At 38.4% G+C, this 26479-nt stretch overlaps 1 protein-coding gene across 5 annotated transcripts; it reads right to left on the reverse strand.

Annotated features, from left to right (window-relative positions):
* Positions 1-10273: 10273 nt before the first annotated feature.
* Positions 10274-25452, reverse strand: LOC149234054 (formate dehydrogenase, chloroplastic/mitochondrial-like). 5 transcript variants are annotated; one of them, XM_089461098.1, is made up of 4 exons: positions 25284-25452; positions 12323-12532; positions 12051-12159; positions 10553-10731 (listed from the first exon to the last, which is right to left on the reverse strand). In XM_089461098.1, coding segments are annotated over exons 1-4 (450 nt in total). In that variant the 5' UTR covers positions 25413-25452; the 3' UTR covers positions 10553-10729. The 5 variants fall into 5 exon arrangements, 4 of the variants coding, with proteins under 4 accessions (XP_089317221.1, XP_089317220.1, XP_089317224.1 ...); XM_089461096.1 differs by having other exon boundaries at positions 12008-12159; XM_089461095.1 differs by lacking the exon at positions 12051-12159 and having other exon boundaries at positions 10274-10731; positions 12323-12527.
* Positions 25453-26479: the final 1027 nt, after the last annotated feature.

Genomic DNA, 26479 nt, shown 5'->3' on the forward strand with positions numbered 1-26479 from the left:
ATAATGTGTAGATCCTAAATTATGTTCCTTCCACGAAGAACATCATCCTGAGAACTCTTGTTCAAGTTGAAAGCAAGTCACAAATGATTTTTACAATTGTACACTTGATGTGGGAAGAAATATGTAGGAGCAACCAGAAGACACAGAGAATGACGAAGAGGTTGCACTTGATGAGACATCAAGATCTAGGCATGTGGTGAATGCGTATCAATGCTCGCAAACGATGTCAAAGACGAACACTGAGAAGCATCCCTGAAAGCAAGCTGACCATTACAATATTAGGAGTAAAGGGGCTCCCCCCACACTTGGGGAGATGCAAGAAAATATCATATTGCTGATAAGGAAGACGGATCCACTGGCCGCCCCAAAGTAGAAAACACAAAGCAAGTATGGGAAGACAGCGGCGGATAGAAGCACATCCATGAGAAGCAAACTGCGAAACGCTCTGCCAGACAATACGAAAAACTCGTTTTACCCCAGACACCTCGGTGAGTCTACCACCTATGGATTACAACATTGTTGATGACATGAAGCAAACTTAGGCAAACATCAGTTTGTTCGAGTTGGCTAAGATCCAGAGTCAGCGAGATATCCTGCTGCGTGGATTGGGACAGACATCGTAGCCTCTACTAGCAAAGGAGAAAGACACCTCCCGAATCACTTTCCACTGTGCTCAATACACTCTAGATGGAAGAAGAAAACTTAGGTTGCCCTCCATTCCTGCTATTCTTTTGAAATTTTTAACTGCAATGTTCACAACTGTTTGGTTGATTCTAGTGCGGCAACCAACGTCATGCCACTATCCATCACTAAGTGGATCAATTCACAATGGAGCGAGACATTCGTGCAAATCATCCAGCTTGATCGAACATCGATACCAACCATTGGTGAACTACGATACATGATCATCTGACTATCTCATGATGGTCAAGTCCACCAATGCATCAACATAGTGGTTGTGGACATCCCGGAAGCATATGATCTATTACTCAATAGCTACTGGTCCAACAAGTTAGATGGATATTTTACTACAGAATGGTCTCACATGTGGCTTTTGTACAAGGGAAGGTGCAACCAAATCTGGGTAGAATCCGAGAGGTACATGAAGCATAATGTCACTCCCATCAATGGCGAGAATGAACCATTAGCTTTCGAAGAACTCATGTTCAGAAACTGCCTCCTTGAGACAACATTGTGGTGTTATCCTACATGGCCAGCTCTAGCCCCACCAGACGCACAGTTAGGACTTCTTCCTTGCCCAACTAAGGGCAATGAAACTTATATAGCACATTGTACCAATAGTAACAGTAGTAGCAACAACAGTAGTAGGAGCAGTACTAACACATCAAGCAGTCCATGTACAAATGAGTTGTGGACTATGTACTTTGACGGGTCAAAGACGCAAGATGACTTAGGAGCTGGGTGTGTTCTGATTGACCCTTGCAACAGGAAGCATCTGGTATTAAGTCACTTGGAGTTCAAGTGCACGAACAATGTAGCAAAATATGAAGCACTCATGTTGGGCTTTCAGAAAGCCACCAGCCTCAACGTGGTCATGCTCAAAGTGGTAGGTGATTCAAAGATAGTGTTACGGCAGGTACCTAACACCATTCAATGTTTATCATCGCATCTCAAAATTTACCAACAAGAGATATGATGACTAATCTCAAACTTCCAAGCATCTAATATCATTTTTGTACTCCGTACGCGTAATGCAGCTGCCAATGCATGGGCAAATGCGGCCTCGAGAATGTCACCGATTAGGGATAGATTTACTATTGAATTTTTGTATAAACTGTTTATCCTGAACAACATAAGTAACTTACGTGTGTTTAATGATGATAAAAAAATACTACATTTCTTGGCCAACGCTCACATCTTCAAATATGCAGCGATAGACGATGACGAGCACGAACACTCTCTGCAAGCAGAAGATGGTAACATGAAAGGCCACATTATCACAAAAGGTGTGGCATCATTGGAAAAGCTATATGACTTGCAAGAACGGTTCCAGGGGCCAAGGAACAACAAGACGCATAGTTCCACCATGAGGCACGAACTAATAAACTTGGGAATAGAACAGGATCCAAATTTTGTCGATCTTGGTACATGTTGTACACAGCAAGAGCGGCAAGCCTTTATCCGCCTATTCAGACAATACTGAGATGTGTTCACATGGATGTATGATGATCTGAAAACTTATGACATAGGATCATCCAACATATCATCCCAATCAAGGAAGAGGTCAAGCCATATCAACGGAACCTGAGGAAAGTACATCCATAACTTGAACCCCTCATACAAAAAGAGCTTACTAAACTGTTGGATGCACGGATCATATACAAAGTTCGACATTCCACATGGGTCTCCAACCTTGCTCCTATACAAAAGAAGTCCAAGGAAATATGCTTGTGTGTCCATTTCTGGAATGTAAACCACACCTCGGACAAAGATAACTACCCCGTGTCGTCCATGGACCATATTTTACAAATAGTATCTGGGGTACATATGTTTTCTCTCCTTGATGGTTTCTTAGGATACAATTAGGTTCTGGTGGTAGAACCTGACAGACTCAAAACCACTTTCTATATCAAGTGGGGTATGTTCGCTTATAGATGAATGCCGTTTGGGCTTGTAAACACAGGCACAAAATTTCAGCACGCCATGGACATCGCCTTTTGCGGACTCATTGGACAAAGCATGGTGGTATACCTTGATGATGTGACTGTGTTCTCAAGAAGATGAGAAGACTACATACGCCATCTGAAAAAAATCTTTGAGCGATGGTGGAGATACAGGATTTGAATCCCAAAAAGAGTGTATTTTCTGTGTCAAAGGGGAACCTCCTTGGACACATTGTTGCCAAGAGTGGGATCAAGGTGGATCTAGACTGGGTCCAAGCCATTACATAGATTCCTTACCCAGCCAAAAAGAAATCTATGCAATACTTATTGGGCAAGATAAACTTCCTCTGGAAGTTCATCTCGAATTATGCACAGATAGTTAAGCCCATTCAAGACATGATCAAGAAAGATGTAGTATACAGCTGGGGTAAGAAGGAAAAGTATGCATTCACCCAGATCAAGCAAGCCATTGCAGAAGCACCTACGCTCTACAGCCCAAATTTCAAGAATGATTTCCTACTATACACCTTCGCTTCCACTAACTCACTAACTGCATTACTCACTAAAAAAGACGAAGCTAATGATGAACGTTCCATCTCTTTCCTGAGTGCAATAATGCAGGGTCGAGAGCTCAACTACCCCGCCATTGATAGTTTACAAAGCAATGAAACACTTTAGGCCCGACTTGCTAAAGAACCACTGCATAGTCTTCGTCCCCCACCCAGCAGTCCAAACGTTTCTTGGACAACAAGAACTGGGTGAGCGACGTGTGAACTGGATGATGAGCTTGCAAGAGTATGATATTGAAATCAAGCCAGTGCACACAATCAAAGGACATGGGCTCTACAGACTTGCAACTGAACTAGTGCATGTTCCGGAGAACGAAGAAGAGCTTGTCGGTTGGGAGTAGGATATTGATATGTACGACATAAGGCGAGCAACACCCATTGAAGACGAAACCTCTTAGTATGAATATGTGTGCCAATACCTTAAGCATGACACCATACCCTCTCACTTTTCCATCAGACAAAAGAGGGAATTATGCCTGAAAGCCTTAGCATATCATTCAGTGCATGGAGTGCTTTATAGAAAGCACAGTAATGGAGTTTTGCTCAGGTGCCTGGAGGCACATGAATCAGAGAAGGTACTTCAAGATCTGCATGATGGACCTGTCAAGGGTCACTTTGTGGGAAATACCACTGCACACAAAGTTATGCGAGCTGGTTTTTACTGGCCCACATTATTCAAGGATGCACATGCTTATGCCCGCAAGTTCCTGGTCTGTCAGCGATGTGCCAGCAGAACACAAAGATCAACAGCCCCACTGCACCCTGTTGCAGTGACCGAACCATTCCAACAGTGGGGCTTGGACATCATTGGGGAAATTTTCCCTCATTCGTCAAAACAACACTGCTATATCCTAACAGCAACTGACTACTTCACGTGGTGGATAGAAGCAGTTCTGCTCAAACAAGTGAACGACTAGGAGGTCATCAGCTTCCTCCAGTAGAACATCATCTCATGCTTCGGCATTCTGGTATCACTTATTTTTTATAATGAAACTTATTTTTCGTCTTTGAAACTCTATGACTTTGCATTACAGAGTGGTATTGTGCTAAAGCATTCATCTAACTACTACCCGTAAGGAAACAGTCTAGCAGATTCCACGAATAAAAATCTCATCTATATAATCAAGAAGATTGTTTTCTTTGAGCAGTGTAACTGGCATACCACCCTAACAAATGCATTATGGGATGACCATGTAACACCCAATTCCTCTCTGAATACCTCACCATATTTCCTGGTTTATGGTAAAGAAGTCATCCTTCTGCCAAATATCTACTTGCCTACTCTTCAGCTTTCCCAAGAATCCCAAGGCAAGCCTTGCCAACTAGTTTAGCGTAGGATGGATGCTCTCCATAAGCTTCAGGAAGAAAGGATGAAAGCAAAAGAAAAATTCACACTCCACCATAACCATATCAAGATATGGTTTGATAAGAAGTCTGCAGGGAAAGCTAGCTTCAATGTTGGTGACTTGGTTCTGAAATGGGATAAGCTCCATGAAGACAAAGGAAAACATACAAAGTTCTAGTCCCTGTGGATTGGTCCATACACAGTTCATGAGAAGCTTGGCCCACACACGTATCGTTTGTGATCACTTGACGAGCGGATTGAAAACCTTCCTGTCAATGAACAAGATATCAAGCATTATTTTCAGTAGGCCAGGTTGTGCCCATGCCATGTAGATAGTGTACTTGCTGCTTGTTGTTTTCATCTTGTTTGCTTTGCTTATTATCTTTGTGTTTTCTTGTTTGATTCTGCTTACTATTTTTGTTCACGTTTGTTTTGTTTGTTTTATATATTACTATTTATGTTTCCAAAAATAAGTGCCGCCAACTACTACGTTCTAGCTTCTGAATAGAGTATGTGGCTGAAATTTGAGGAAACTCGTGACACTGCAGCACTTGGCCAGTCTTGTGTCTGCCTTCTCTATGCTTGGTTGTAACCTTCAGCGGATGAAGTCTTGATGGAAAATACGAATCTTCTGCAAGGGAAATTTTGGGCCAACCATGAACCTATGTCCACACTGGGAAGCCCCATGCCTATACTCAACCTTCTGCTCCTTGTGTTCAAGCTCATCTAACTAGTGGAAACGGAGAAGGGGAAAACATAAACGAGAAAACCTATGTTTGAGGTCTTACATGCTTCTCTGAAGGAACAACCTCTTATACTCTCAATAAGTTAGGATCCCTCTTCTGCCCCAAAAATAAATAAGTACTTATGCACTGTCCTCATGAAAATACAAAGGCGAACGAAGAGAAAGGCTTCCTGCGCAAAGAGGTGAAACATGAAACTCCACCGGGGTACTGACCAGGCTCGCTGGCAGTGGACCAATGTGTGTGTTCCTACGTGACTCCATCGGGGTACTATCCAAGCCTTCTGGCAGCGGAGCAACACCATATATGAAAACTTATACTCTGAAAATCTTCAACTCGCGAGCTAAGGTACCCTTCCCGAATTTGAAACACTGAGATCAAGATGAACTTTTGATTGTGTTTGACTAAGTTGGAAAAAGGTAAACCATGTATGTCATGGGGTAAGTGGGGAAGCTGAAGTAACCTTCACAATGATTCAAAACTCCCTGAAAGACCAAGGCCCTCTACTAGCAATGAACCGAAATAGAGAAGTTGGATTTCTACTAGTGTGTCGCCAAGTTTTGTAGCGGCTACAACCACCCTCCAAAATTTTGGCCTGCACCAATTTCAAAGTCTCCCTTGAGAGTTTCACTTGATGACTACACACACTTGGGTTCACTCCATAAGCTCGTGTGAGTCATTGCATTTGCCTTTCTTTTTCATGTCATTCAATTTTCTGCATGTTGGTGTCTAAGTCATGCTTACGACCATGTTATGGTTATGCTCAAAGTCTTCGCTTCGTATGTGCTTGTTGTGTTCGCTATGAAAGCATCTGCCACACAAGCGTCATCTCGATCAGTGAATGGCTAATCATGAGTGTTGCACTTATCACTTGCACCGTCCATTAGTCATGTTGAACATGTGTGTTTGGATGGTTTGGGTCGTTTCGTTGTCGAGTCATGTGAGTGTGTGTTTGTATGATCACCTATGCATATTTTGATCGTTCACACACTTAGTCATTTTTGTTGAAGTTATGATGACCAGACTACCCTCTGACAGCCGAACCATCACCCCACCATCGACTTGATCAACTATCAACCAAAATAGTGCAGAAGCACCAAGCTAGTCTTTTCAAACTACGCTGTCTGCAAGCAATTCAATCAACTCTCATGCTGGCCACCTTGATAGTCAGACTCGGTAGTCACCTCGGGGCTGACTCCCCTCAAAAATTGCGTAGAGGCCACTGATCTTACTCACGAGGCCACTGACCTTACTCACTTAGATGATAGATGAAATTGCGCAGATAAGTAGGGTAAACACCAAGTGCCCGTCCCTGTCTCCCTCAGAAAATTCCGCAGTTTTCCCAGTCAGTCATCCCAATAGTCGATTCATTTCTGATCTCAGAAATAATGCAGTTTTCATGAGAAAGCCCTTTGCTTCCCAATAGTCCGCTCAGCTCATAAATTGTGCAGAGATGATCCTCAGGCCAGCTTCCTGGCCTCAGTGCAGTTTCCCCTGCCAGTAGCTCCTAGCAGTAGTTGCCATTTCCCTCTAGGAATTGCGCAATTTCTGCTACCAGTGGCCAAGAACCCAATTGCTAGTTACCTTTGGGAATTTCATAGTTTTGGCTGCCAGTGACCTCGACAGCCAACTTGCAGTTCCCTCTGGGAATTGTGCAGTTTTGGCTGCCAGTCCCCCAACAGTTCCTCCAAAAAACTACATGATCCCTACCTGCTGACCCTCCTTACAATCCGACCTGTTCCTCTAGAAAATTGTGCAAATTTGTCTTGCCAACCCCTAATACCCGCTCGTTCCTGAAATTACATAGATCTTGCCTTCCTTACCTTCCTGCTTCTTGGACTGTCCCTCCCAAAATTTGCTCAATTTTTCCTTCCAGCCGAACCAGACCTCACAGACAGTCATTATCGACTTGGATTGCCGATCTCCATCACTCAGTGACTCTTTTGCAATTTTCATAAACAGTGCCTAGAGCCATCATCCCACTTCACAACCTTGCTTCCTCTCCCGGTCACCTACATCTGAAATGATCACGTGTCATGGTAGACTAGGAGGTTTTGGATTTGATGTCATCTAGTCATGAATGGCTACAGGTACAGGTACGCCAACAAACACAACAAGACGATGAATGGGATGAATAAAGGGAGCACATGCAGAAGGACAGGTTCACCAATGGATGAATGAACGATGCATGTGAAGAGATGTGCTCACTAATGGACGAATGGACGAATATGCACCTTCGCGAATAGATGAGCCTGTCAAGCCTTCCAACATGCAAGCAAGGAGCAACATGCCAAATCTTCATCAAGCAAACCAAATACCATCGAAAACTTTGCGCACTTCGTCATGCGGAGGTGAAGCTGGGATACACCATGACGAAATCCATCACCTAGCAACACTATAGCTCGGCATGCATTCCAGCAGCAGCGTGAATGTACCAACACTGTCATGTCGAGTCATGTCGCCCACATCTCTACTATGGGCTATGTTGTGAATCAATGTGATGTAACATGGAAGTTCAAGGTACCCACTTGTTGAACAAAGAGTCATGTAAGTCGAAAAGTCATGGAAGTCAAATGGTCATGAGGGTAGTCGAATAGCCACAAGGGTCAGTTTCAACCTTGGATATAAATACCCACTCATTTGTACATGTAAAGGACTTTTTCACCTCAGGTCCTCCCACATAGCCAAGAGAGTATGTAATATTTTCTTTAAGGAGTAAGTAGTGGCTCCAATGCCCCGCACTTGGGGTTAGTGATGTATGGTGTAATGATGTGTCTTGGAAATTTTGCTTAATTCAGATGCCTGCTAACAGGCTAACGCATTTCCACACATGTATTGTATCTGTTGTAAGACTAATCTTTAACACTTGTAATGCATGTTGCGTTAACCTGTGTTCTACATCCGAACTATTTCATTTGTTGTAATACATAATCCCGAACATCAGACAGACCTTTCACATGAAGCTTGCTATGACAATTGTTGCACTCGTTCAGACTCTTCCGTTGAGAGTTGTACATGTTATCTTACCTTGTATGTTGTAACTGCCACATCCATGTGGACTGCTCCTCCAGAAGCTGTGCACCATCAAGGAAGAAGGAAACAACTCTCAAAGCAAGCAAGGAGAAAGTCCGCCCCAACAAATCAACAGTTATGAGGATTTGAATACCGCAGAAAATAAATCTTCATTTAACAGCAAAGCAGATCTCCTAAACCAAACTTCTTCTCCGACTATAGATCGCGAAGCTAAGACACCACTACAACAAAACCAGCGATTTGCGCCAGATTTAGCGTCAGATTTTAGTGCATTTTTTTTGTAATTGTGATGAGCAACCTGGCGCTAAATCTGGCTCTATTGTACAATTTTTAAAGCGTCCTTTTTTGCACCTGATTTTGTATCCTTTTTCACGCTAGATTTTGCATCATTTTTTACACCAAACTATGCATCATTTTTTGCGTCAAATTTTGAACCAAGATTTGCATCTTATTTTATGACAGGTTTTGCTTCTAGTTTTGTGTCATTTTTTGCATCTATTTTTCATTCTCTTTTGCTTCCTATTTTGTGTCATTCTTTGCTTCCATTTTTGCACCATCATTTGCATCAAGTTTACACTGTATTTTGAATCCAATTTAACGTCTTTTTATGCATCCATTTTGTGTCAGTTTTTGCATCTAGTCTTACGCCATGTTTTGTATCTAGTCTTACACTAGTTTTTGCTTCTATTTTTGCACCAGCTTTGGTGCCTATCTTTGCACCATGTGTTGAATTTGATTTAACACCAAATTTTGCATCCATTTTTGTGCCCATTTTTGCATCTTTTTTTGGACCATTTTTTACATCCACATTTACATTTGATTTGTCTCCATTTTTCCCATCTCATTTTGCACCATATTTTGCGTCATTTGTTTCATCCAATTTTGCATCATTTTTAACACCATCTCTTGCATCTAATGTTACATCATTTTGAGCATCCAAATTTGCATTTATATTTGCATCTTATGTTGAGTCATGTGTTGTGTCCACCTTTGCATCTTATTTTGTGTCTAATGGTACATTCAATTTAGAGCCATTTTTTACGTCTACTTTTGTATTTGTTTTTGCACCAAGTTTTGCATCCAATTTTAAGCTATTCTATGCCCCTTTTTGCACCATTTTTTTGTGTCTACTTGTGTCCAAAGTTGCACCATTATTTACACCGACTTTTTCATCCAATTTTGCATTTTTTTGGTGTCTAGTTTTACATCGTTTTCACCATCCAAATTTGCATCTTTTTTTGCCTCATTTTGTGTCCACATTTGCATATAATTGTGTCTGAGTTCAAGCCTAAATTTGTATGTGATTAAGAATCATTTTTTACATCCAATATGGCATCCTTGGTTTCACCTTTTTTCAGCCCCATTTTGCATCTTGTTTTATGTCTTTTCTTACATCTTTTTTTTTTCCTTTTTTGCACCCAAGTTTGCATCCCAAATTTACACCATTATTTGCATCATCATTTGGCATATTAATTTGTAACGTTTTTTGCTTCTTTTTAACGCTCAACTTTGCATCTTATTTTACATCTAGTTGTTGTCTTTTTTTGCATCTAATTTGGTGCCCATTTATGTGTCCTTGTTTTTGCCCAATTTGATATCCTTTTGTATGCCATGTTTTGTTCCCTTCTTTGTGTCAACTATTGCACAATTTTTCACTTCTAATTTAAAACACTTTGTATGTCAATTGTTTGCATTTTGTATTAATTCCTAGTTTAACATCCAATTTTACTTTCAATTTTGCATCCATGGTTATATCCGCATTTGACTTCTTATATAGAATATATTTTTCTTTACATATATGACCCCATTAATAGATTCATAGTGAAATATATGATAGTTTCTAAATATCATTAAAGCAGATATCACAATTCAAAATCATTTGTAAAGAAATTTAAGAGAAATTGACAACATCCATCCAAAAAAATAACAATGTGTCATTAACAATTTTCAAAACATGTATAAAATAGCAACATAATACTAATAAAATCAGTATTATTTTTAATCAAAACAAGTAAAATTCAAATATGATTAACAAATCAAAATATTTCATGAATATCGTTATTCTACGATAAATTAACAACATACATAAATCAAACTCATCGTATGATTACAAAATCAAAATGTCTCATTGATATAGGGTAAATTCACAACACCCATCTAAACATAACAATGTCATTCTACACAATAATTTCTTCATAAAAAACAATGCATGTGCATGCCTAGCTACCACCACCAAGATCATCCTCATGATCATCTTGACCATCCTCATTACTCTGATCCACATCATCACCAACACCGCAACTATCATCATCATCTCCTCCTTCACCACCATCATCCTCATCCTCATCCTCATCATCTCCTGATATATGTTGAACATAATTTGGATCATCGTCTTGGCAATCATTACCTATAGCATTCTGACAAAAAAAATCAATATTACATGTTAGTATTAATTACATAACACAACGCATGTTTTTGTTATACAATGTTAACCATAAAATGAGGTAAGATATACTAGCATTTGCACCAAATGTTGCAAAGGAAACGTCGTAAGGCATAAATTGAAAAATACAAATACAACAAAAGAATACTTTGATAAAGAATAAAAATATATTGAATGCTCAAATCAATGCCCCATTAACTGGAAGCATTTAGTAGACATATCTATCAACATTAGGATTATACACAATGATCAAGAAATTTTCCATATACAAACAACAACTTCCACAACAACCTTTTGTCACATCCACATTTTAAGAAATGCCTTGGAACGTGATCAGAATCTTCCATATTGCCTTTTTCATTATGCAGATAAATCTTCCATATTGCTATTTTCATCATGAATATTGTTAGTTCATTGTTGTAAAGTGTTAGTGTGTTAAATTCAATACTATAAGTTCGACAAGTGAAAAACATTCCTCAATTAGCATAATATACATTTTTCTCTCACCGTGTATTTTTCAGTCAAAGAGCACAAGTAACATATTAACATGTATTTTCCCTTCATTATTTTCATCATAGAGCCAAGAAATCTACGCCTTATCTATAAAGTAACAAAAACATTTTGAAATAAGTTTAATATTTCAAGCCAGTGTCTAACCTATAAAGTAACAAAAACTTTTTGAAATAAATTTAATATTTTAAGCAATTGACTAACCTACTTTAATAATTGAAAAATTCTCAAAGATGAATTATACTCCATAATAAGAGAGCCAACATTGGAGCCCATACTTTCACTAAAACCAAAAGAAACACAACCACTTGTTAAGAAGAAATTCAAGTAATAATAATAAAACAAAAATAATAAACATTAAAATATAAAATGGTATTTCCAACACACAAGTATAAATATACATGCTCTATGTCCATTGTAAGATTAAATGGGTGTGGAGAAAATTAGTAGAGAACCCAAAATTGTATTTCTAATTAGGATGGGTGGAGAAATGCTTTAAATGCGGGTTGTTGTCATTCTAATGAAACCCTTTGCAAAGGGGATGTTAAGATTCTGAGAGAAAAGCTAGGCTTGGTAGAGAACACCTTCCTTGTTAAACATTCCCCTACTGTAACCAAAAGGAAAGGGCAAGAGAAACAATAATTAGGTTTTTGTTCACAAGTTCTACAAAATATATAGGTGCTATTGATGTTTGAGTGAATAATGGGAGAGATTATTTATGAAATTGTGATAAGGCGCACCTAGTTTTGTCAGAAAGAGGCATATTAATGACAAGTACATCACATTTAGGTAGCATTTCGTCAAGATTTGTCTCCAATGTTGCTCCAGTTTCCTTTTCCAATTCGGGTCCAATAGAAAGACGGTCGTGGTAAAGAAGCTTACAATTGAAGGGCTGTACAAAGGAACGCAATTCAATTCAACATCATGTAATGTTTATTATTATTAGATTGAAATTTTGAAACAAACAGCATGCATGCGTAAGAATTATGGAGCACTGATTTTTGAAAAGAAGTTTGCAACATCATGAAGTAGTACTAGATCCTAAGAATGAATACCTTCAAACGCTTAAGTAGTTCTTTGCCAATACGCCCTGCACTAATAGAACCAATAGTTTTCCCTTCTAGATCATATGACCTGTAAGAAATTGTCGCCACTTTCCAATCACCCTCAACAATTTGCTTATATCCAGGCACAAAGTTTCGCATCAATATGAGAATGCGCATTAGCTCATTTTCTGCCACGGACACCACATTACTTTCGCTGATCTTCAACCAATGATGATACAAACAAATCAATGGAATTAAAAAATATATCCAATATAAATAAAATGCGTTTTTTTAAAAGTAACTCCTAAAGTGAGAAAAATAAAGTTAAAAAATATAACAATGACAATTGTGTAGTTAAAGTGTAACCAAAACAAAAATATATATACAACAATAGAATAAATAAAATGTGTTGTTTTAAAAGTAACTCCTAAAGTGAGAAAAAATAAAGTTAAAAAAATATAACAATGACAATTGTGTAGTTTAAGTGTAACCAAAACAAATATATATATATATATATATATATATATATATATATATATATATATATCAATAGAATAAACCTATCAAGTGTGGATCAAGCAGTTTGTGTGGGATTTAGCCCATAAAATGTCATTTTCAAATTTAACAATAGAATAAACCTATCTAGTGTGGATCAAGTAGTTTGTGTTGGATTTAACTCATGAAATGTCATGTTCAAATTTAATGGAGAGGGGTCGATTTAATGGAGAGGGGTTGAGAGTGGGAGCCACTTGTGAAGGGTAAAAATTATTTCGTAAGGCACTTAGTGAGACAGAGCCTTGCACAAACCTATTGACAACATCCTACAATTAGACAAATCATTCTTCCATCAACCATTGGAGCTGATCTCAACCTAAACGTAGGTCACCACGGTTAAAGAGAGGACATCATAACGAAACAACGAATTAAACATGGAACCGTCATTTCTAAAGGAAACAATGGTACCTAAAGCTATTCGAAACGTTCGAAGGAAGGAGCAAAATGTCATTTATAAGAAAATAGTAAACTTCGTCCACAACAACGCTACTTAGGGTGGAAATTGTTGGGAAAACCACCACAAGAAAGGAACAAAAAATGGGAAGGCTAGAAATGCAATTATCTTTGCCCTTGAAATGTCTACTAAAAGGAGAGGAGAGTTCGAAGGAAATTAAAGAACTCAAAAGGCAGTCCTTGGAGTCATCATTGCCCGATTTGAGAGAGCTTCCATTTTTTGAAAGAGTTGTTTTACTTGCACCTCCCCTCTCCATTTTGTTAAAGAGTTGTTTCACTTGTTATGCTAGAGTTGTTCGGTTGTTATGGAGGAAAGGCATTCAACAATTTTCAAATTTGAACCTCTTTAGCATTATAGTGTTCCACCCCTGATTCAAGCACCTGAAACTCTCTGTTTTATTTACAGGAAAATAAAGAGAGTGTTAGTCTATCTGTGTTTCTCGAGATATAATGCCCCATATCCAAAATACGAAAGCTACAGGAGAACAGTTATTACACAGTACAATCTCACCATTACAAAGGAGTCGATAAAAGACCAAATGCATTAAAGCTTTCCAAGAAATTGCAAAAACATACAATAACACAAGTGAAGATCAAGGTAAATCTGCAGTACATGTTGGATTGGGGATAAAGCCAATATCATAGCATGAGATTGACAATTAAATGAGTTGTAAATAATAATGGAATGATATGGAATTGAATAGCCTACAGGCTGAATATAAACAAGAGAGTTATTTTAGATATCATTTTTGGGATTCAACTGCGTTAAGTAAGTCATTCAAACGTATGACCATTTCCATGAGAGGTAGTTGTAACTGACTAATTTCTCATGATTTTTGAATAGTTCACTTAGCACTCATTGCATCGGGTGATGCTCACAGGGGTGAAGAAGTGGGATTGAAACTAGTGAAATGTGGAGAACGAATCACATAGCCTCAATCATCACTTCCGGGGCTTGCACCCGGTAACCAGGACTTCCCAGGAGGTCACCCATCCCAGAACTCCTCTGGCTCAAGCGCGCTTAACTGTGGAGTTTTTCCCACAATCAAGCCCACTTAGCTTGCTACCCCATTTGCAAAACCTTAGCAAGTATTGTGCCTCATGAACCATTCAAGTAGAGATCCCTTGACTCTTTTTGAATTTAAGTATGGGGGATTTACGCATTGCATTATATTAGATATCATTTTTGGGATTCAACTGCGTTAAGTAAGTCATTCAAACGTATGACCATTTCCATGAGAGGTAGTTGTAACTGACTAATTTCTCATGATTTTTGAATAGTTCACTTAGCACTCATTGCATCGGGTGATGCTCACAGGGTGAAGAAGTGGGATTGAAACTAGTGAAATGTGGAGAACGAATCACATAGCATCAATCATCACTTCCGGGGCTTGCACCCGGTAACCAGGACTTCCCAGGAGGTCACCCATCCCAGAACTCCTCTGGCTCAAGCGCGCTTAACTGTGGAGTTTTTCCCACAATCAAGCCCACTTAGCTTGCTACCCCATTTGCAAAACCTTAGCAAGTATTGTGCCTCATGAACCATTCAAGTAGAGATCCCTTGACTCTTTTTGAATTTAAGTATGGGGGATTTACGCAGTGCATTATATTAGATATCATTTTTGGGATTCAACTGCGTTAAGTAAGTCATTCAAACGTATGACCATTTCCATGAGAGGTAGTTGTAACTGACTAATTTCTCATGATTTTTGAATAGTTCACTTAGCACTCATTGCATCGGGTGATGCTCACAGGGGTGAAGAAGTGGGATTGAAACTAGTGAAATGTGGAGAACGAATCACATAGCATCAATCATCACTTCCGGGGCTTGCACCCGGTAACCAGGACTTCCCAGGAGGTCACCCATCCCAAAACTCCTCTGGCTCAAGCGCGCTTAATTGTGGAGTTTTTCCCACAATCAAGCCCACTTAGCTTGCTACCCCATTTGCAAAACCTTAGCAAGAGAGTTATTATTTCATTGTTATTAATTTATTATAAAATCACATTTTTTAAAACAATAACTATTTTTATTTCAATACCGACCATTAACTAATTTCTAAGAATAATTCTAATTATTGTTGTCCACTTCATCTTCTTTCCATTTCTGTACCATGAGGGAAAAACCCAATACCATCCCTATATCTTAAAATTAACATTATATATGTCAAAATAGCTCAAGCATATTTTTGCAAGCATATTTTGGAAAACAATCATTACAGACGGATTAAACAAAGAAGAGCGCTTTGAGATCTTCCGCAAATCTTTCAGGAATGTAATAAGAGCAAAATAAAACCCATGGGTAAGTACAGCCAAAAGGATAATGAATCAATCTAGTCACAGTAAATATCAATATGATAATCCAGGTAAGATGTATTGTCACTTTTCCTGATTTCAGCCCTCTTGGCACCGGTAGGTTACCTATATCCTTGGGAGAGAGACAAGGTGGTTCCTGTAGAAAGGAGACAGCGGACAACAAAATATTCAATTTAATCAATTGGATTATGGTTCGAGCCCCATTTGAGAGTAGTTGGGCTTGGCAATAAGAGATCCAATGATATCTAACCAAGCCAGGGAAGCCAAACTGTTGTTGAAATATTTGTCCGACAAAGTGGCCTGGTGGAAAGATGGACTTCGCCATAACTATTTCAAACAAAGTCGGTGATAAAAGGATCCCCTGTCTCGCCATTCTGCGAGTCCTTGGCCCGTTTCCTTTGGAAACACCTATCATGTATCCCACGCAATGGCAAGTGCATTAAGCTTGGGAAGACAGTATGGACCATCCACCTATTTCTCAAGATGTGTCTCTCTAAGACGTGAAACCCTGGATGCTGGATCAAGGTATCAACCCTTTTCCTTGATGGCACCTTTAAAAGAAACCTGGAATGGCAGGGGCAGGGAGCCTTCATTGACTTCAGATGAAATCAAGAGAGTCGATATTACGGCAGGTTGGTATTTTCGTGAAAAAACAAGTGAAGGCTCAAGCCCTCTTCAAAGGCATCCATCTTCCTGAAGCTCAAGGGGCCTGCTAGGCAACAGTGGTGGGTGATTCAATGATTATTCTAAGAGCTATTGTGCACGTCTCTTCCAAACAGTGATACACAGCCCATTGGCACAAAAGAATTATTAAAAAATGCGGAGCTTCAGCCTTCAACAAGATCAAATTCCTTCAAGTCTCAAGGCATCAAAACGATCAAATTTCTTGAATCTTCACATCTCAAGGCATCAAAACGGGAAAAAAAACCATCAAACTATCTAATCGTAGCATAAATGTAGGGATACAACAGAGTGTCTGCACTAAAAGTCTGGAGAGGGATGGGATGATGTCAATGGTGGTGGGAACTAGGCTATTGGATCATTGTTGGAATTGCCAAAAGCTTAAGAAAGGATCCAGTTGTGTGATCCTACGGGAGGCATAGGAATGATGATGCTCGGCTCTCCTATCATCTAATGTCCAAGCAAGGAAACTCTTGAAAATATTATCTCTGCTCTGCTGAATGTAGGGCTAGTCTAATAGGTGGAAGGTGGCTAATGTGTAAAGATGGCTATTGTCCTTGGGCTACCTTAGCTGTTCGTGTTTAGTGATCTGTGGTATTATGACTCCTCAAGTCACTATTAAACCATGAGAACCATGCCCAGGCAGACTAGTGTGACATTGTGGATGAGAACCAAAACTAGACTCCTATAACCTCCTTTTTCATCCTTTAAATTGCAAAATTAACTGACTGTTCTAGTAATCGTTCTTGAGCACCTAAAGATGTGCACCCTAAATAATAAGAATAATACCCTGTAACATATGAATAGTCCATCCTGTGCATGTAGGATATGCACATGAGGTCCAATAAAATCACTAACCAGAATACCAGGTGTTATTAAAGCCTCTACAGGTTGATATATATGAATGTTACAGTGTGCAGGAGTATGATTCAATTCCATACGAAAATACAAAACATCTGATAGGATTTCCTTATACCTCATAGGCAAACAACCATTGTCCCTTCTATAGATGAGCAGAATAAGTGCTTGGTTCTCTACGCTAAATAAAGACAAAGTATAGTACTTATTGCTGACAAAATAAGATTTAAATCGCGGTTCAATTGCTTGACATTCAGCTGGTCACAGAATTATAGAGTGCATAATCATAAGTGATGTTGCGAGCCTCATTGCTCAAAGTCTAAGGGTCTTGCGAGCCATAATCACAGCCATGTATGGCATATCTTGTGATTATGGCATTTTATGAGGTCAATTCTTGTAAAGACATTTCAGTTTATAATAAATTTTGAACCTCAACAGAGTTTTGGCAAGACCTGGCTGAGCTAGGACATCAACAACACAGCTGATATGAATGACATAATCTAGCCTCAAGAGGGAGCCTCTTTTGTTTCATCACTCTAACAATCTATGAAGTGGTGGAAAGCGTAACAACTTCCCCTTGAATATGACACCTAAACTGAGTACAAATCCTAAATGATGCAGCCCTTGGTGCATGTCCCTCAAAGTATCGATATTTCAAATGTTGAAAGCTCTTGTGCACATTTGATATGCATTCGATTGCAGTTCCCCTGAAGAAAGAATCTTATAAAGGTGAGGCCATGGCCAATATGTTAGCCATATCCATTGGAGTTGCCATTGCTTGACAACTTTAGTGTGATCAGTCCCACCATGATTCACATGGGCTTCTACTCAACACTGGCTGTTGCTATTGTAAGAGTCTTCAAGCTCGTTGAACCCATAGTATTGATAAGTGTATTCTTTGGGTCTCTGGTTTTCAAATTCTGCCTATGTTTTCCTCTCAGTGTCATTATTTCAAATGATGAAAGCTCTAATTCCCATTGCTGTGTATTTGATTGTGGTTTCCCTGAAGAAAGAAGCTTATAAAGGTGAGCCCGAGGCCAATATGTTGGCCATATCCATTGGAGTTACTATTTCAGCTTATGGGGAGGCCAAGATGAATGCATGGGAGGTGATTCTCCAGTTAAGTGCAGTTGCATGTGAGACTACCCAATTGGTTCTCATACAAATTCCACGAACATCAAAAGGGATTAAGTTGAATCCCATCACATCTTTGTTGCTCTTTGTTGCCTTGTTTTTCTCAGCACCCCCTGGGCCCTAGTAGAATACCCATTTCTGATAATCAGGGTCTCTTCCTTTGATTTGGATTACATGACATTTCTGCTTTTGCCTTGGCTCTTAATCTTGCAGTGTTTCTTCTGATAGGAAAGACTTCAGCCTTGACTATGAATGTTGCTGGTCTTGTCAAGGACTGGCTGCTCATAACATAATCTTTGTCTGTAATAAATGAAAAGGTTACAGTCATAAACTTGAGTGGGTGTGGACTGGCTTTTCTGGCTGTCTGTTCTATAATCATTTGAAACTTCAAGCTCTCAAGTCCAATGACAACCAACCAAAGTACCTCAGCAGTGCAGCTGATGCCAATGATGAAGGAGAAGGTTTGATAATGACGAGTGGGAGATCCTCAATCAGAGATTCAGAACCAGTAGAGAAAAATCAAACTCAAGCTTCATGATTAGGTATTTAGATCATTAATATTGTCTTGTGCTAGAGATTATTGTTCTTGGATTGGCTCCTCTATGCCCAGATCTATTTGCAGGGAACAGGCCAGTCATTCACAGTGAAGAAGATAATGACAAGATTAGTGTATAATGATGGACAGGATGGTGCCATGGTGCCAACCTAAATTTCAAGTAAGGAGACATCTGTTCATCAATTTGTCAAGAAGCATGGCCTACAATTCAATTGCTCTAAGCCTATCACTTCTTCCACCTGTCAAATAAATTGTTTCCTGTTTGTTTAGTTGACTATGGTTCTAATAAATATACTATTGTTTGATGTAAAAAGACAAAACAAAACAAAAAATATGGAAAGTTGTGACCCCATTTTCTAACTACAAATTGAAATCGGATTACCATAGTGACCACCTCTGCTTATTGGAATCAAAAAGGGGGTGGGTTATGCACAATCCTCCGTATCATTTGCTATTACCAGAGATAATTAAAGCCACCCTAAACTCAAGTCTTAACTATGCTGATAAGTGAATAAGTGCTTGGTTCTCTACACTAAATAAAGACAAAGTATAGTACTTATTGCTGACAAAATAGGATTTAAATCGCGGTTCAATTGCTTGACATTCAGCTGGTCACAGAATTGTAGAGTGCATAAAGTTATAATTCCAACAGATACCTACCAAATTTTAGGCAAAATTAACTGGAAAATATACCCAAAAGAAAAACTAAAATGTAAAACAATTAAACTATGCTTATGTTTGGACATGAAGCTATATAACAGCTACATGTACCCTAGTGGATATATACATGATTTGGACTTTTATTGTTTGGTCAGCAAAAAGAATTTCTTCAGGGGACGTCTTCCTGACTCTGCCATTTTGTCATATCTTCTTTTAATAATAATATTTCAACAGTTTTCTATAATAATCTTATTATCTTATTTATATTTCTACAATGTGTTTTTTTGTTATTTTTTCTTTATTTTGGAAGTTTCTCAGCACAGTCATTACTCCCATGACGCAGTAGAACACATAATTACTATCACTCAAGCAGATGAACCATAAAGCTTTCAACAATGACTGTGCAAATACCAAGAACATTTGACAGTATTCCATTCCATACATTAATTGGATAACTTGTACATGACAAGAAAACCCATGTACATACTACAAATTAATGTATAACTTGTACATTACAAGAAAACCCATGTAGATGACTTGTCAAGCCAAAAAAGCAGCTAGGTTTAAAGCCAATAGGTTCACTAAAATGAAAATTTCCAAACTCATGGACTTTGCAGAGGTATCTTCGAGAAACATAAACACAATACCCTTCTCTGTAGCTACTACGCCAACAAGAGAAAGTTGAAACGTTTCCCAAAGGTCACAAGCAGTTATGTCAGATAAGAATAGAAAACTCACAGGTAAAGAAGAGTTTAAAGGCTATAAAAAGATGGAGACAACTCCGTACGTTATATGTCCATCGTAATGCTCTTTCAAGCTAGAATAGGCTCCAGGTCTGTTAGTAAAAGGCAAGAGACCAGCTAAAGGCAACAGGGGCTGATGGAAGCTTTCATTGGTTCTCTAGGCAAATCCATCAATGATATAAGTGTGAGGCATAGGAACCAGTAGACAATTGTAAAAATAAAAATCACAATCATAGCACTGTACCTAAGTCAAAGGTATAGTTGTAAGTTACTGTACACTGTTTTCCAAAAATAAACTAAAAATTTCAAGAAACTATTCATATCCTGATTAAAAGAAATGGCAAGCTACAATTTCTCATTTAGAAAAACATTCCAAAAATGTATCAATTAATGACTAAGGATACAAAAAAAATGTTCCAAAAGTTGTTAGGAAAGCTTTCTTGGGATTTGGCTTGTCTGGAGCAGGAAACATGGGCTGCATATATCTTTTTTTGTAACTGCCTAATGTAAGACATTTTGAAAGGGAGATTCAAGATGCTTCATCAAGGGGCTTGAAATTTTTCATGTATGGCCATTTTGAAAGGGAGATTCAAGCTCGAGGGGCTTCTAAACATCATGGTGGGCCTCTTCATATTTGCAGTCAATCTCCATTGTTCATTTCATGAAGCTTCAAGTGCCTAGAAATTCAAACCTATGTTATCACTGTAATTGGTTCTTACTGTTTTCGGATCAAAGGCACGAGTCTCTTTGTTTGTGGAATTTGATACATCTTCGGATCTTCCTCTAAATCAACGGCCTCATATAAAATATCTGGGCTTCCAATAGATTCTGATATCGGGTAGTGATCGTTAAAACTGTGGGCTGGGATTTCTCCATTAAAACACATTGAAGATGCATCAGAAATTCCAACCCGAGGTGAAGGTCTAATAGAAGACCTAGGAACTGTGGAAGAAGCCAAAAAAGAAACACGGCAACTAAATTGCTATGTTACAGATTACCTCAATATAAATGAGGATCTTCTAACACTTGCCCAGCGGAAAGAGGAGGAGGTAATTTTGAAGCTTAAGAGTTTTATTTTGAAGGATTATTTTTATTAGCATCAATGGTAGAATACATCATGTATTAAGCCCTTTTATACACGTTGCAGATGAGCTCTTTAGCTGAAAGAGTGGAAGGCTTGCAGATGGTACTTTCCAAGAATACAGAGGATAATATCATTATGGGTGGAACATTGAGAGCTCTTAGAGTCGAAATGGCTGATCTCAGACAGCAACATCTGATACTTAGGCAGCATTATGATGTTACTCAAATGAAGCTTAGGAATAGTGAATAGTAAACCATGGGCTTGCTTCAAGGCAATATGAAAGTACTGGTAGGGTGAAATAGGATGAAGCTCTAGAAGCCTGGAATCTAATTCAACAAACACAGAATCTCGCAGGGCATTATTTGTTCTTGATGCACTATTTGCTAGAGAACATTTGGTGCACATGATCCACAAAATCCCACAACCCTGATGCAGAAACTCTGCAGGGATGCAGGATTGACAACCTTAATGATAATCTGTTAAACTAGAATAAAAGAAAATTTTATAAGCACAAGGCACTTGTATCGTTCTCTTGCTTAAGAGAGAATCTGGTTCAAGATCATTTTCCTCCTTTTAACAAGTGCTCAATAGATTTCCTAGAATCAGAGGTCTGAAAAGAAAAAAACCAAGAGAAGAAATAGACGAGGCCCCAAAGCTAGTAATACCACTGGGATTCTGTAGAAGTTCAAAATGCAAACATGCAAATTAAATATAGGGTCTGTCAATGGTGTGAAAAAAAAACCAAAAAGAAAAACCATCTCCACGAGGTCTTAGATTATATGAAAGTCATCAAGATATAGAACTCATTCTCAAAGCAGAATGTGATTATGAAATTCATCTCTTTTCTTCCCCTTGAGCTTGTAACCAGTCGGCACTGTCCTGGTAGTGGTTCCCCTGAAATGAACACAAGGTGGATAAAACACTGGTCTAAGAAAACATGGATATTATACTAGGAAGTAAAGAAGATGGTATAGTAGCAGTTCTTTGTCAATGGAATGTACAGTTTAGCAACAGGTTATTTGGTACATAAAAGGCCTCTGTGTACCATTATCTCCTGCAGTCTTTTTTTCCCAATTGTATCCAACTTCGGGTCATCATGGTTTACGAACAAATTATAGATAAAGGAAAAGAAAGAAGAGAATATCTAAGAACAAAGAACATGGGAATGCATGCTACAAAACACTATTTTCATGAATTATGTAATTTCCCAAAAATGCCACGAAAGATAGGCAGCTCGTTCCATCACAGAATGTCAAGTTAGATTTATTTAAACCATAATAATGTAAAGATTTGAGCGTTTAGAACTTTTAGTCAATATGATGCATCATTTACTACAATCTTCCATCGTACTGAATACTGAGATGGAGATTGCAAAACGTGAAGAGTCGATGGGAAAGTTAACCCGAAAGTTAACAGCCATTGTTGCAAACCAAGATTTGCTTTTTGCAGAAACTGAACACCTGCAAGTGCATAGACAATTGCAAAATGCCAACTACAAAAAGGTTGAAACTGAGGCTGAATTGATACATTCCAAAAATCTGATGAATGATTTGAAAGGGAAAATATGTCATATGCATGATGAAATGTGCAGACTAAGGGCCGAAAAGAGTGATATGATCAAGCAGAATATATTGCTTAAGCAAGCAGCAGAAGCTAAAGACCAGGTTATTCTAAACATCCGGAATGAGGCAACTGACTTGTGGCACAGAGTACAGGTTTTAGAAGATGAAGTCATGGAGAAAGAAGGTCAAATTTCTATATTAAAGGGATCATTCTCTGAAGAGTATTGGTATTAACAAAGCATAAGAGCATGGATTCACCATCAGATTGGCCTTTTCTGTCAGGATGTTAGTAGGAAGAGAAGGAGATACTTGTTTTTGACCGCTTGGCAATGCAAGTTTCAGGTTCAAGCACCCCTCTTGATCCATATGGAACTGAACAGAGAACTGCTCATCCTCTGCAGATTGATTTATAGTCATAGTACAGTGCTTGAGGACATTACATTACAACATCTCTACCACACTGAGCTTGCAAAAACAGTCTAACGATTACAGAGCCCTACAAGATATCCACTCGTGTCAAAAAGGATTTAAGCTTGTTTGCAGATATTTTTGAGCTTTCAACTGTTTAAGTTTTGGTGGCAATGAACTCGTTGAATTGAACTGAACCTTTCAGACTGCCCAAAAAGAAGTCACGTGAACATCAAAATTCTCAGTTAAACTGCCCTAAAAAACAACAAAAATGTCACATGGACATCAATAACATTCTCAGCGGAACAATTGTGTAGAGATCTATCTCGTATTATGATGCTGATCTGGGGAAACTCAGGTGTCAAAGGAAAGCGCTTGTAAGGGAGAAAAGAGATACCAGTCATTCAGGGAATTGACAGCATCGGAGAATATAACTCAATGCTTACAGAAAACCCATTCTCACTATGCCTTGAAAGGTTTGCAATGGCCTCTAATGCATAGTCACTGCTATAAGTTTGGCTGCCAGCACATGATGATACTCTCCTAAGTGTAACTGCTACTATTTCCCAACAAGTGTCTAAGTGCACTCTCCTAATCACTCCCTAGAATGATTGTTAGAATGATTGTTTAGCAGTTTAGTGAACAGGAAAAGGCCATTAGGGAAACTGGTGGATTGAATTTTCATTAAAGCCATCAAACAACTAAGTTACTAACAACTGGATCAATTGAGTGTAAAATATGGTTTCGTCTTAACCTCTGATATCAAAAACTTTGAGGTCTGGTCAATAAATTTGTGATTAATGTGGATATATGCAACACTAAAACGATATTCCCTCCACTCAAATACGAAACCAAGGGGAAGCGCGAAGAAACAGACCAATAATCAAAGAAGAATGCAATACCCCAATTATCGCAAAAACATTTGACTGTCACATCAATTATAGAACGCTAACAAACTTATGCAAACGAGGGAACTGGTTGCCACTAAATTATATTTGAGCTGAGGTATATATACATCAAGTACACACCAAATTGCCTTATCGGCCTCGGACAAAATAAAAGGGCAGGTTGCACACGGCTATTAGTAGCAGCAACTAAGGCTGGTTTAGTTTTCGGCTCTCAAAGAGCCCAATACTCAAGGTAATGACCTAAGTGGGCGTTGAATATTTCAATCCATCTTTTCTACTGCTTCCCCACCACCGTTCCTGACAACAGTTGCCGCGATGTTTCATAATTACTTAGTACTCAAAAGAAATATGAAAGTTTACAGGAGAGGCATATCACAGTATAAATGAAACAGTCTAGGTCGGTGGCAGTCGGAGTTGGCTTGTGAGAGTTTTGGGTAATTTTGAAAGCATAGATGCTCCTCTAATTGCTCAACTCTGCTTCTATATTAGTACAGATCCCGGATAACAGACCTTTTGCAGAGCTCGTTCAAGGAAGACCTTTAAAAACCAGCAAGTTCAAGTAAGAAATCCAAAAATTCAGTGCAGCTCATGAGGCATACGTCAATTGAGTTATCTCGGGCAGTAGAGTGGAATGGCATTTGTCAATTGAGTTATCTCGGGTAGTACTGCTTACAACAGGAGAATGACAAGACCGTATAGCAGAGAGTTCAAAATCCGCATACATGATACAAACAAGGATTAGAAGAGTCTAAGAACAGTGCTCACTGTCTACAGAGCCAAGACGAATGCAGAAGAGTTCTTCCTTCAGTTCCCCATCTGAGAAATCAGTTGCATGCCAGACCCAAGTTTTATCACTACCTGCGTGCTCCTGAAGTGACATTGGGGAATGAACTGCAAGGCAAAAAGTTGAAATATTTCCAGAAAGTTGAAATATGGCAAATTTTTCCAATCAAGAACTCTAAATAATTTCATTAGGACAAGGCGTAGAGGATTCATGACGGCGACAAGAAAATAATGGCGCTTTGCAATTTTAGCACTCTCTTGCAGAAAAATACCTTTTCTGAAATCGTTTTGACCACGAAGAAACGCAGATGAACTGTTGGAAGTCGTGCAGAGAGAGATCTGGTGGCTCGTGGATCGATTCTGGGGCAATGTTTATGCGATTGCAAACCATGATTGTTCATATGCGAGCTACTGAGCTCGTTGAGAGGGATACGGCAAATGGCGCCAAACTACCAAGAGGATTTGAATTTAAAAGCGGGATAGAATATCTACCGTCCGATCATGTCATCGACGGCCATATATTTGTGTTTATTTGTGTTTCAGTAAAACGGATTTTCAAAGAATTTGAAATATTATACATTTTATAGAATGTGAAATATTATACATTCTATTATTTAAGCTGAATAATAGTTTTACTTTGGAAAAATAATTGGGCACATCAAATAAAATATTGATGCGACGGACATAGAACTCCGAAACAATAATGGATCCTTCTCTTACTCCAAAACAATAATGCACCCTTCTCTAGCTGATGTGTCAATGCTTTCTTTGAAGTGGAACTTAAAGAATTAAGTAATTATTCATGATTAAATTGAGATTTTATATAAATTAATTGATTATTTATTAATGTTAATTTCATTTTATAATTTTATAGTAATTTTTAATAGATTTTTGTTAAAGATAATTATTTGAGCTATTATTGTATCAAGATTTTTGTTGTGTCTTTTATTATTATATTTTAATCCACTTTAAACATGCTCAAAATATGTTTTCATCTTCATTTGTGGAGATTATCTACTTGCATATTCAAAAAGTTTTGATGTAGTTTTTGCCTTGAAAAATGATTATTGTGATTGTAATGGTGAGAAATTATTCTATAAACAGTGTTAAGTGTTATTTAGAATAAATGAGAAATTCTTTTTGAATATATAAGACTAATCTTTGAGAGAATAGATATATATTCCCTAATTATCACATAAACAAGGGGTTAATCTTGCATTTAGTGCTTTATCTCTGTAGAGTTTCGCTAAACAAAGGGAATACCTCCTCCTGCGTGACTTCGATTGTCCCTCCCTCTTACAGGATTGCAAAGCATTAAGAATTGAATCTTCTTTATTTTAAAGATGTAGTCTTGTCGAATATACCAAAAACATAGTAGGATTCTTTCATTATTGACAAAATCAAGCACATGTGCAAGGGAAGTATTCATCTATGGATGGTTAACAAGTTCATTAATAACTACAAGCAA

The sequence above is a fragment of the Pinus tabuliformis genome, chromosome 8 (assembly GCF_031772625.1).
Source record: "Pinus tabuliformis cultivar Carrire ecotype Pingquan chromosome 8, CPIR1, whole genome shotgun sequence".
Taxonomy (NCBI): domain Eukaryota; kingdom Viridiplantae; phylum Streptophyta; class Pinopsida; order Pinales; family Pinaceae; genus Pinus; species Pinus tabuliformis.

Bases quoted from the DNA above. Each gene is read 5' to 3' on its own strand.
- LOC149234054 (XM_089461094.1), bottom strand. From the start codon at position 25,412: ATGAACAATCATGGTTTGCAATCGCATAAACATTGCCCCAGAATCGAT. The intron at 12,533-25,283 runs GTATTTTTCTGC...CATTGGTTGAAG, and splicing joins TCAAAACGATTTCAGAAAAG to ATCAGCGAAAGTAATGTGGT. The intron at 10,732-12,322 runs GTATTCATTCTT...TTTTTTTGTCAG, and splicing joins AACTACTTAAGCGTTTGAAG to AATGCTATAGGTAATGATTG.